The sequence below is a fragment of the Kryptolebias marmoratus genome, linkage group LG1 (genome assembly GCF_001649575.2).
Source record: "Kryptolebias marmoratus isolate JLee-2015 linkage group LG1, ASM164957v2, whole genome shotgun sequence".
Lineage (NCBI taxonomy): Eukaryota > Metazoa > Chordata > Actinopteri > Cyprinodontiformes > Rivulidae > Kryptolebias > Kryptolebias marmoratus.
The window spans coordinates 31893612-31905227 of NC_051430.1; the positions used below are offsets into that span (position 1 = coordinate 31893612).

An 11616-nucleotide genomic window follows, 5' to 3' on the forward strand; every position below is an offset into this window, starting at 1 on the left:
GTCTGAATTTTTTTATGTACAGATATGCATCTTTTAATGGTTTAAAATAAGAAAAATCTAGTTATTTCCATGCAGTGTCCAGAAAGAGGAGTTGTTCAGCTTGTAGGGCACCACAACTGCTTCCACCCACCTCCATCATCATCATCATATGAAATTACTTTTTGTCACAACAAAAAATAGTGGCTGGTAAAAAAATTTGTCAAAATTTTTAATTTCCACCCCTGCTCATAGCAGAAACATGTTGTTCATCTCTTTATCAAAGACACATCCTACAAATAAAGCAAGCTGGACATGAAGGCTTCATTATTACTGATACGTCCTGCTTTTGGGAATCATATTAAACCTCATATTGGCTCACAGCTGTTCTCTGATACAAGGAATGGGTCCTCTCAGCACGACTCGTTAATGAACACAAACATCTGACTTTCTGTGCAGTGGAGAGCCGTTTAATTTAGACTCTGCGGCAGCTGTGTGTATTTAATGAAGCTCAGATCGACGCTAATGGGAACATCTTTATTCTCACTAAGAGGACTGCACTTGGTGCTTAATGTCACCTTTTTTTTACGGAAACCTCTGTTTTCCAACCTTAATGGTTCACTTAGAGACTCTAAAACTCAACAACTTCTGATTAAAACCAAATTCATTTTAAACTCTTTTTATTTTACTTGTTTGGCTGCCGGTACTCTCTGCTTCCTGTAAGGTTGTTCCTAAACATGTTTGATGGGTAACCTGCTGAAAATACTGATAGAAAATCTCCCAATGATGTATAAGCAGCCCCAGCCCCGTTGCTGCCTGAACTTCTCTACATTAACACCGTACATTTGTTCGATTATTGTATTTTTAACTAAATTCCTGCACCGAGCACTTGTCATATATTGTCAGCATATTGAATCTAAAATCTTTTTAGACTCCAGTGAAGCAGCAGACAGTACCACATCTCCCTGTGGATCATCTAAAGCCTCATAGAGCTGATTTATCGAGCGCTTCAGGGAAAACAGAGACACTTTGAGGCCAAGGTGACAGTATGTAGAAACCACTGTAAGCTCTGCTTCAAACGACTTCTTATTAAAAAATAGAAAAATGTGCAGAAAATTGTCGGCTGACAAGAAAAAAAATACAAAAACTGTAGCTTTTAAGGAATAAATGATTTTTTCTGGTCTAGTAGTTATCAGTTATCCACAAGCAGGAATTAATTAGATAATTGAATAATTTCAGTCTTAATCTGTCAGCCCTTCAAAGAGAAAAAAGAAAGTTTTAATTGGTGATTATCTTTTAGGGTCATAAAAAAGAAGCCAGACTGTAACACTGAACCTGTCGGCTGCACAGATGCAGTAAAACTGATGTTCCAGCTGTGTGTCACAGCGTTAGCCTCATCTCTGACGTCTGTAACCCGCAGGCCATCGAGGATGGAAACCTGGAGGAGATGGAGGAGGAGATCCGCCTGAAAAAACGCAAACGCAAACGGCGTCAGGACAAAGACTCATCGAGCCGAGACGACGCCGGCATGAAAGCCAAGAAGAGGCGTGGACGTCCACCGGCAGAGAAGCTGTCCCCCAACCCCCCCAGGCTCACCAAGCAGATGAACACCATCATCGACACAGTGATCAACTACATCGACGTGTAAGATTTGTTTCAGCTAACAGCTGCTGTTCACTGTTTTCTTTTCCAGCTGTTAGTTTTCCTGTTTCTCCAGTTCCTGATGGAAATATTTCTTAGATGAACTCAACTAAAAGTTTGTCCTGCTCTCCAGCCAAGAGCTGCTTGTTTATTGAAAAGTTGGTGAAAAGATTTATTCAGTCCCTATACAAACAGGGTCGACAGGATCGGTGCAGCTTCTGCAGTAATGTGTGCTCTGTACCGGCCCGGAAAACGCTCTGTTTACCACTCGCTCTCCGTTCCTACCCCACCTATAGTCATAAGCTTTAGTTCGTGACTGAAAGAATGAGATTGCTGATGCAGGTGGTTGAATTGGGAACAGGGGTGGAAATTAGCACCCGCCACCGGCCAAATGCAGGTAAATATTTGAATTAGATCAACACACACGCCACTGTGGCGGGTTGGCAATTTGAACAGAAAAGGTGTTATTTGTCCTCCTGACATATAGGGGGCAGCAATGTGCTCGAGTTGCTGCTGTTACGTCGAGCCGCGTTCCCCCATCAGATACGGTTCCCCCTGCGTCTCTGTGCCGCGTACGCGGCAAAAAGCGCGCGTTCATGTTCAACGCTCCTTACCGCCGCGCTGTGCTCGCGCTGCAAGGGAACTACGGAGACCGTGAAAGGTCAAACAACTTGTTTTAGGGAAGTTAACCCAATGTTCTGCTAGCGTGATAGACAGATAGACAGACTCTGTTATGGGCGATATAGACAGGACAAAACAATTAATAATTAAAATAAATAATGACTTATCTATTGACAGAATTGTTTAGAGGTGCAAATATTTCTCATTAAAAAAAAACAAAAAAACATAATTCTTTTAGGAATTAAATATGCTAATAATATCATAATACAGAGAAATAAACACAGTTAAGAACTTGTTAAGTTAAGTCCCATGTTTTAGAGGGGGAACCGATTATTTCAGACGGCTGAAATATTTGGTTCCCCCTGGTAACTTTTGCAAAAAAAGAACAAATGTCTCCAAATTCACAGGACTTGTTGTCCATGATGAGAGGAATAAACACAGTTAAGGACATGCTGGTAACATTTTCATCCTCCCAGTTAGTAGCTTGGAAAGGTTTAAATGAAACAAAAGATTAAACCAAATTNGGCTGAAATATTTGGTTCCCCCCTGGTAACCTTTGCAATTTGCAGTTGCACCACAACTGCTTCCACCCACCTCCATCATCATCATCATATGAAATAACTTTTTGTCACAACATAAAATAGTGGCTGGTAAAATATTTGAGTGGCTGGTAAAAATTGTGGACTGTTGTGTTCTGCCTGGATTAGAAAAAAGTACAACTGTTGGAAGAACAATTGTATTTATGTTGCTCTTATATGCTAAGATTGGCTGAAACATCTCCAGAAAACCGATACCTGTTATTCCGTCGGAGCATCTCAGTCAATCCTCTGGTACCCCTCCCACTCCAGCAGATGGGGACAAACTTTACAGCTTCCAAGTTTGGGATCCTGTTTCTCTAAAAACCAAACTACACTAGAGGCTGTGATTTTAGCTGAGCTATGAGTCAGCTCCTTAGGATTTAATAAAGTCTTATCACATCAGTGTAGGTTTCATTTCCTCCATACATCAGCGTAGGGATCTCAGAACAAGAACCCATCATGTCACACATCAACACGCCTTTGATATTTCTAAGAGTTGCCATCCTTGATGGCATCTAAAAACCAGGCGGGGACATCAGACCTAATGTGCTCTGACTGTTTTCTGCAGGCTGCAGGTCGAATCGAGCAGGGCAGCTTTCACTCTGTCAGTTTAAAGCTACATGATTTACGCCAGTGTGTGCTAATACGTTTACTGATTACCTCCACTGTTAGTAGGGCTGTCGCCGCACGGACATTTTATTCATAAACCACATTAACCCTGCTGTGTTACAGGTTGCACGATAGCTGCCTTAGAGTAGCAATAATCCTGCTGTACAAGCTAGCAGAGATGCTAGCTTCTGATGGAATTAAAGATAGTAGCTCTAAAAACTGCCCTTCTTTTGGCATCGGACTCTGTGAAGCGTGTGGGTAAAATCCTCGCTTTATCAGTGCACCCATCTCGTCTAAGGTGTTTTTACTCCTGAACCCTGCGTTTGAGTCTAAAGTGTTGGGATCATGCTCTCCAGTTGAGTTGGCAGCTTTTTGTTCCCCTTTTTTCTCTTCTGAGGTGCAGGAGAAGCTGCACAATCTCTGCCCAGTACGCGCTTTACAGATCCACTCGAACAGAACAAAGCAGGTCAGGGAAAGTGACCAACTGTTTGGCTCCTGGACTAAGACCCAGTTTTAAAACAGCGGCTCGCCTACTGCATCACGGCTGCAATTTCCTTAACTTATAGCTCCAAAAAGGCTTCTTCCTCCAGGGGGCCTGCGGGCCCATTCTACTCGGGGCTTAATCTCTTCATGGGCCCTGCTCAGAGGGGCATCTCTGCAGCAAGCTGGGCCTCTCCTCACACATTTGCTTGGTTTTACAAAGCTGATGTCTCAGCATTAGTGCTGGCTCATTCACTGCTCTGTGTGTGTGTGTCAGTCCTCTTCTGCATATATTCATAATGATAGGCTGAGTAACTCAGATTTCACACAAACAGCATCCTCCACCATGACTCAGCACGTGTGTAAATACCAGGAAAAGGTGACTTTAAGAACATTTTCTGAGAGAGGTGTTGCAGCACTGTTGCATTAGATTGTACTGAGTAGAAAGGATGTATTTAATTAACATCATCATGCTCAGGTTAAATTAGACACGTTTTATAAACGGATGAAAAGTAAAGACGCTTTGTGGTTTCATAACAACCAGGAATGTAAATTTGCAGGGAACGATGTTCATCATGTTAGGTTTTTGGGTCAAATCTAAATTTTACAACATTTAGAAAAATAAAAAAGTATTTAGTTCTGCTTTTAGGATACTGATGAAAATGGATGCTTAGACCCCTTGAATCAGTAATTACTGCTGATTGAATTCAACCACCACTTCACCTGCTATTAATCCACCCATTTCTTGGCGATCTGAGCCCATTTTCTCCTACTTAACCATCTGTTTATCAAACAAGCATCAAATTACCATGAAAACCTGTAGCTTAGCAGACAAGGAGGATTTTAATTAAGCAACCATCCCATGTGGGATGAGGCATGAAATCTGCAGATGACTGCCTCTGTAGCCAAGAGATGGCTTGGGGGCCCAGCAAGGACGCAGACATCTTTTCAGGGCCGTGTGTGTCCCTCTCTGTCTCTCCTCTCTCAGGCTTTGAGATTTCTGTTGGCAGGGAGGCCATTTAAAACCCCATGTTAACTCAGCTCGAGTGTTTTTTTTATTATAAACAGCTCAAGAACCAGTAGATTAAAACAGAAAATAAAAAAAATATAAATAAGTAATGTGAAAGTTACAGGTTTACATGTTATTTTGTCCTGTAACTAAAAAAATCAAAGACAAAAAGCAAAACTCTGAGTAGAATATTGAGGAAAAGCCTTCTCTGCTTGTGATTTATATAATCTTCTTTTCATAATTATGCAAAAAAGGAGAACTTACAGACACCTCCTTTTCATGATGATAAAAAAAACTCAAAGAGAAAGACACCTTAAACTTAAAGACTCACAAAAAAAGCCTATTGTATGCTTGTCTCCCTTCTCCAAGGCCACTTCACTTCCAGTTCATGTCTCCCATTGGCTGGAAGAGCCGAACCCCAGGATTTATGACTCCATGTCTTGCAGGAAAGGCCCAGCTTTGTTCACGGGCCCTGCCGGTACCTGTTGGTCCACATCAGAATACGTTGTTCCCATCCAGGGTTTGTTAGAGTAAAGAGTTAGAGTTAAATCCACAGTTCATATTTCCAGCTTGGAGTCAGTCCCTGACTGATGACATCAACTTTATTCATCTTTCTAGATAAGGTTTGTCCCACATTACCGAGTTTCCACCTTCGCCTCACTCAGCAGATACCCTAACATCTTTATTCTGCAGAGGAAAGTTGTGCAGAAAGTAATTTACCTTTTAACTTTTGCTTCAGAGGAAAGCGAGCCTAAAAATATTGCACCGGTCTGACATCTGTGCTCACATAGAATGAGCTTGTTTCAGATACAGAAACCTTTCTCTTATTGAGCCTGACAACATCTCTGTGCTGCAGACGGGGTTGGGTACCTGAGATTGTGTTTTTCAGTTCCTCCTTGGGTGTTTTAGCTGTGTGCTTTGGGTCCTTATCCTGTTGGAGGACCCATGAGCTGCGATTCGGACCAAGCTTTCTGACACTGAGCCGCATGTTTTGCTCCTGGATGTCTTGATCGTATTCAGACTTCATTGTGCCACGTACATGTTCAGGGTTTCATGGGTTCCTGAGCCAGATGCTAAGTGGGCCTGCTGTGTCAGGTGAGTTTAGAAGGAAATCTGATTTCTGGTCAGCCTTTCTTGTCTGTAGTCTGTGTAAAACTGGCAGTTTCTCATTTCTGATAGAAACTGAATTGTTCTTTCAGTGTCCGAGTTAGCAGTGGGAGCCATGTTGGATGTTTGCCACTCGGGGGCGTGTCCAAGCAGCCCCAGTGATAAACCCTTATAGGAAAAAGCACAACTGGCACTTTTATTGCTGTCTCCATAAGTTGGTTTCTGTTAAACTAAAGACAAAATCTGTGAAATGTGACTGATCTGAAACTGAGCAGTTTGGTGTCACCTGACAAAAACACAACACCTAAATGAATTTATATTGGTGTATTTAAATGTATAATGTTAGCAATCTAAAATCTCTTAAAAGTCACAGTCAGACTTAAACTGTTTTATGGCTTTTTGAGAGAATGAAGTTGGTGACAATAATATAATAATATCTCTGAATTCCCTCTGTGCTGAAGTTTTACCTGACTGAATAAATTAATTTGACCCAAGTATTGTACTTATTGTATTAGCAGGACAGGAAGACAACTCAGTGACGTTTTTGTGCAGCTTCCATCCAGGAAGGAGCTGCCAGAGTATTACGAGCTGATCAGAAAACCTGTGGACTTCAAGAAGATCAAGGTTTGTCGAACAAGACGGCTGAAAACTGTGAATAAACTGATGATGATGATGGTCCGAACTGAACTGAGGAAGAATAGAAAACAGTCCAAATGTAAAAAAACAAAACATGATGTGGAGGATTCTAAAAAAAACAATTCTTCATTGCAGTTTTATTGCACGTATGAGCTTAAATAAATCCAGCCCCATCTTTCTGTGAACAGGAACGAGTGAGGAACCATAAATACAGGAGTTTGGGAGACCTGGAGAAGGATGTGATGCTTCTCTGTCAAAACGCTCAAACCTTCAACTTGGAAGGATCCCAGGTGAGAAACCCTCCTCTAGAGCATTTTCTCCTCCAATTAGTCCGGCACCTGTCCCAGTGGCCCCGGTGCGTGGAGACACGCGAGACATGTCTGCAGGTTTTTGTCTCTGTGGGGGTTAATCTGTGCACAGCAGCGCCACGTCTCCTCAGAACATCTTCAGGAAACGTCCCACTTCCAGTCTGGTTTCTGCTGGGACTTTTATCCAATCTGGTTTTAGTATCGAAGAAGTTTGACAGTTAAATTTATCTCTAAATAAAATAAGAAACACTTAATAAAGAGTTCTGTTCTTTACTGAGGGTTTGCCTTTTTATTTTTGGCAAAGTCTCCCCCCCTTTGCCTTCTTCTGGACCTTTTAAAGTGAAGTTTTTTGATCCTGGGACCAAAGCAGCATAAATTAGGACTCTGGAGATTGAGTTTAAAACCCAGAGAGTTCCTGTCATCTCTTCTGAATCATTTAAGTTGGGCTGTTGTCGTTTCTTTACTCCAACTGAACTTTAATTCTGTAAAAATCCTATTTTCTCTTCTTCCTGTCTTTCATTTCCAGTAAAACCACAGGAAGCAGACATTCAGTCTTTTTCTTTTCAGATATACGAGGACTCCATTGTTCTTCAGTCTGTGTTCAAGAGTGCCAGACAGAAGATTGCCAAGGACGAAGTGAGCGAGGAAGACAGTGATGAGGATGATGATGACGACTATGATTCAGAGGCCGAGGGTTAGAAAACACACACACACACACACACACTGAGCCTCAGCCTTGTGTCGTGTCATTACAATTCTGAGCTGCAGAGCTGCTCAGACTGGAAAGTAAAAACACGAGTTCAAGAAGGTTTTAACCTTAAATGGATAGTTCAGATCTTTCAAAGTGGGATTCTGTGTAAAAATAAAAATGGAATGAATTCTGACAGGACGGAAAAGGTAAAGGCTGCTCTGAACCAAAGTGGATCGCTGTCATCCTTTAAACCTCTTCATGTGAACAATATCTTATTCACTTTATTCTCATTGAATTCAAACTTTAAAAACTGTGTAGGTTTGGCTCTGGTGGAGAATAATTTGCAAATGTTCATTAGAAATAGCATGTTTTTGTTTCTGCTTATTTAGATTTTTAAGTGCTTCTTGTTTTTCTTCAGCAAAGTCTGTTCGGGTGAAGATCAAGCTGGGCAGGGAGGGCCGCAGCCACGACAAAGGCAAGAAGAGGCAGAGCCGAGGGAAGGCCAAGCCCGTGGTCAGCGATGACGACAGTGACGACGACCAGGACGATAACGTACGTCTATCAGGCTACATTTCATCAGAAAAACAGAATGAAATGGTTTAAAAATCTCATAAACCCATATTTTATTCACACTGGAACATAGTAAATTTATCAAATGATAAATTTGTACTTTTTTTTGTGTGTGTGTGTGTGTGTGTGTGTGTGTGGGGGGGGGTCAGGTAATTTAGAATCTGCTGGCAGCAACACGTCTCTTTAAAGTTGCTCCAGGAGCAACAAAGGTCTGTAAAGTCAGAAACATCTGGAGGAAGATTTATAACTAATTCAGTTAATTGTCAGCAGGTCAGTCAGAGGACTGCAGATAAAAAGAGCATTTAGAGGCTGAAGATGGGCAGAGGTTCACCAGCTGGCAGGAACTGTCTGAGAACAGAGGAACACTTTCACAATAAAGCTCCTCAACTTTAAATCTCCGTCATCAACAGATCTGAAGAATCTGTAGAAACCTCTGAGGTCAAAGGTCAAGGCTGGTTCTGTTCTGCTCAGGAACACTGTCTGTAAACACAGTTCACCAAGCTGCTTAAAGCTCTATCAGGCAAAGAAGAAGCCAGATGTGAACAGATGTGTCTCCTCTGGACCAAAGAGGAGAACTGTTCTGAGGTCAGATGGGTCCAAACCATCCAGCATGCCTCTCTGATGGTATGGGGGTGCATTAGTGCCTCAGATCTGCTCCCATCCAGGACTGTTGAACAGACAGAATGGGACAACCTCAGGTCCAGATGTTTACAGACTGATGGAGATGCTGCACAGAGGGAAACATCTGGAACATCTGGAAACAGACGTGTCGCTGCCAGCAGATTCAGAATTAACCTAAATATGAGTTTATGAGATTTACAAATTATTTCTTTTCATTTTTTTTCTCTGCCTACCTTCAGTCATTTAAAGAACATTTTTAATCCGGACAGTTTCTAACTGATCAGCTGTTTCCAGCTTGGATCAAACCTTTCCTCTGGTTTAAGGGACCCATGAGAGGACCAGTCAGCAGAGACCAGTGTTAACTCGTGAAACTGACGCTAATTACCTGCCCGCTCAGAGTTTTAATGCAGTAGCGTGCTGCTCTGTTTGATGGTCTCCAGCGACGCCTCAGAGGACACAGAGAATCAGGCGAGCTCGTTAAGATGTTCCTGCAGCAGTTTACAGCTGCTTTCACCCAGGGGGGGAAATCTTCTGGGCTTCATTAAGCTACAGGCAGCAACCTTTTGACGTGACAAAGATGCATAAATCTGCGACTTTAATGGAACAAATAATTCAGATGACGTGACATATTTGAACTAATTGAAAAGTGATTTATTTTTAGAAGGAAGTCACACCACAGGTTGATTTTCCTCTAGCTTCTTTTATGTAAATATCCTCATAAAAAATTAGGTTAAAGGGTCCCAGACATTTCAGCTTCTGACCCCCACTTGACTCTGTGTGGGTCCCCTCATTACCAACACACACACGTCTCTCTATCTTTGCAGGGACTTTCCATTGACTTCCATTCATTTCTACACCCTAATTACAGCCTAACCCTGACCCCCACCCTAACCCTAACCATTACCAGTACATCCCTAACCCTAAACCAAACCTAAACTCAATTCACACCTTAGTCCTAAACCTAACCCCTAACCCAAAAACATAATTTCTCCTCGTGGGGACCAGGAGCAGTCTGTCCTCACAAGGTAGTATATGTTAGGAAAATTGTCCCCACAATGTATCAAATACATGGCCACACACACACACACAAGAACCACAGTGGGTCGTGAGGGGACCCCCATTTATTCTTAAGATGATTTTTTTTCTGGAGTTCTGAAGAAGATTAGTTCCGGTGGGTATTTATTCCAACGCAGATTTCTTTTGATGAACATTTGTTTTGAAAATTCTCCGGATGTAATCTGCAGAATTTTCAAATTGAGTCTCAGAGAAGAAGAAATGTGTCTGAGCGTAATCCCCGGTGAGGAGGTGCTGCGGGTTTAACTTCAGAGGCTTCAGAGGGAGTTCAGGACCTGCTTCAGTCTGAGAGCAACAGCAGACAGTGATGGAGTCGGGTCTAAAAGAAACATGAAGCTGTGAGGGCTTTAGCTGTACAACCCTTTATCTCCGGACAGCTCCCCCGCTTTGCTCAGCGTTTTGATTTATTCTCCCTCCGCTGCGTCTTTGCTTTTAAGCCTGACTTTGTGAAACGTCTTTCATCTGTGTCTGCAGGATCAGTCAGACAGAAGCAAAAGTGACGACGACTGAGGGAGAAGGAAGGACTCGAGGATATTGTTTATAGAGCTTCAAAACAAAAGGACAATATCTTCCATTTCTTTAAGCTCATCCTTTGTATTTTTTGTATTTGTCTGTCAGTCTGTGCCGTGTATCGTCTTCTTTTCCACCAGCTTTGAAGCGTTTTACTAATCAATCGGTAACAAACAGCAATATACCAATCCACTCCTGTTTTTAACACACTTTTCTAGTATATTTATATAATCTGTGCTTTAAAAGACACAAAGCAAAAAACACACATTGGTCATAACAAAATTGATTAAATAGTAATTAAAAATTAAATCGTAAATAAGAAGCTTTTTATCTGGGGTCCAACATGTGAAAACATGTTTTTAGTTTTTGGATTTATTCTTCAACTCTGTGGTGCATCAAATGTTAGGATATAATCAAAATCAGGTCAATTCCTCCTCCATGCAGCAACCAGCCATTTATCACTTTTATTTTAGTAATTGTAAAACTAAGTATTGAATATTTACCTGATTTAATACAGTTCATCCTCAGTTAAAGACTATAAACCTTCCAAAAAAGATCAATAATATTAATAAAAATATGAGTATTGTCGACTTTAGTGTTTCAGTAAAACCTGCAGCCTGTAAGCATCTGATCACCAGCTCAGATAATCCCTTTACTTTAGGTTCTAATAACATTAAACTACTTTATAAACACATCTCTGGGCATTTTCAGATGACAGTTTTTATTGGTTCCACTTTTAGCAGAATTGGTTCTGATTAAATAAAAAGAAAACAACCTTTTATGGACAGGTGGGTTCTGGGTTTAGTTCTGCAGAACTGCAGGAACATTTTGGTTCATAGTGAAGAGGAAGACCAGTAACACCAAACTGTGATCCTTTTCTTGTAGAGGTTTATTCTGAGTCATAAAGTTAGAAAAACACAAACATTTTATTAAAACTATTTCTGTGCTTTTACCTAAATAAAAACAATAAATTATAACTTTCCTGATTCTAATTTCTGGAGCTCAGAGTAGTCTGCACGTGCACATATTGCCAACGTGCATGTGCTTGCTCTCTCACTGTTGTAATGCAACGTCTGCAGTTTCACCTCCAGGGCAGTAGATGGCGCTAAAGCTTAAAAAACCCTGCCCAAACCCTGCACCGGTCCCAAACCCTGCACCGGTCCCAAACCCTGCACCGGTCCCAAA

The 11616-nt window shown here is 41.5% G+C and overlaps 1 protein-coding gene across 2 annotated transcripts in view; it reads left to right on the forward strand.

Moving 5' to 3' along the window:
* smarca2 (SWI/SNF related, matrix associated, actin dependent regulator of chromatin, subfamily a, member 2) overlaps positions 1 to 11610 on the forward strand; it is a 37826-nt gene extending 26216 nt beyond the window's left edge. Inside the window, exons 29-34 of one of the 2 annotated variants that reach the window (XM_017440781.2) lie at positions 1397 to 1620; positions 6537 to 6645; positions 6846 to 6947; positions 7533 to 7659; positions 8075 to 8208; positions 10396 to 11610. In XM_017440781.2, coding sequence (XP_017296270.1) covers positions 1397 to 1620; positions 6537 to 6645; positions 6846 to 6947; positions 7533 to 7659; positions 8075 to 8208; positions 10396 to 10431 — 732 coding nt within the window. In that variant the 3' untranslated portion in view covers positions 10432 to 11610. The remainder of the gene's footprint in view (positions 1 to 1396; positions 1621 to 6536; positions 6646 to 6845; positions 6948 to 7532; positions 7660 to 8074; positions 8209 to 10395) is intronic. The other variant, XM_025002713.2, reaches the window with a different exon arrangement.
* Positions 11611 to 11616: the final 6 nt, after the last annotated feature.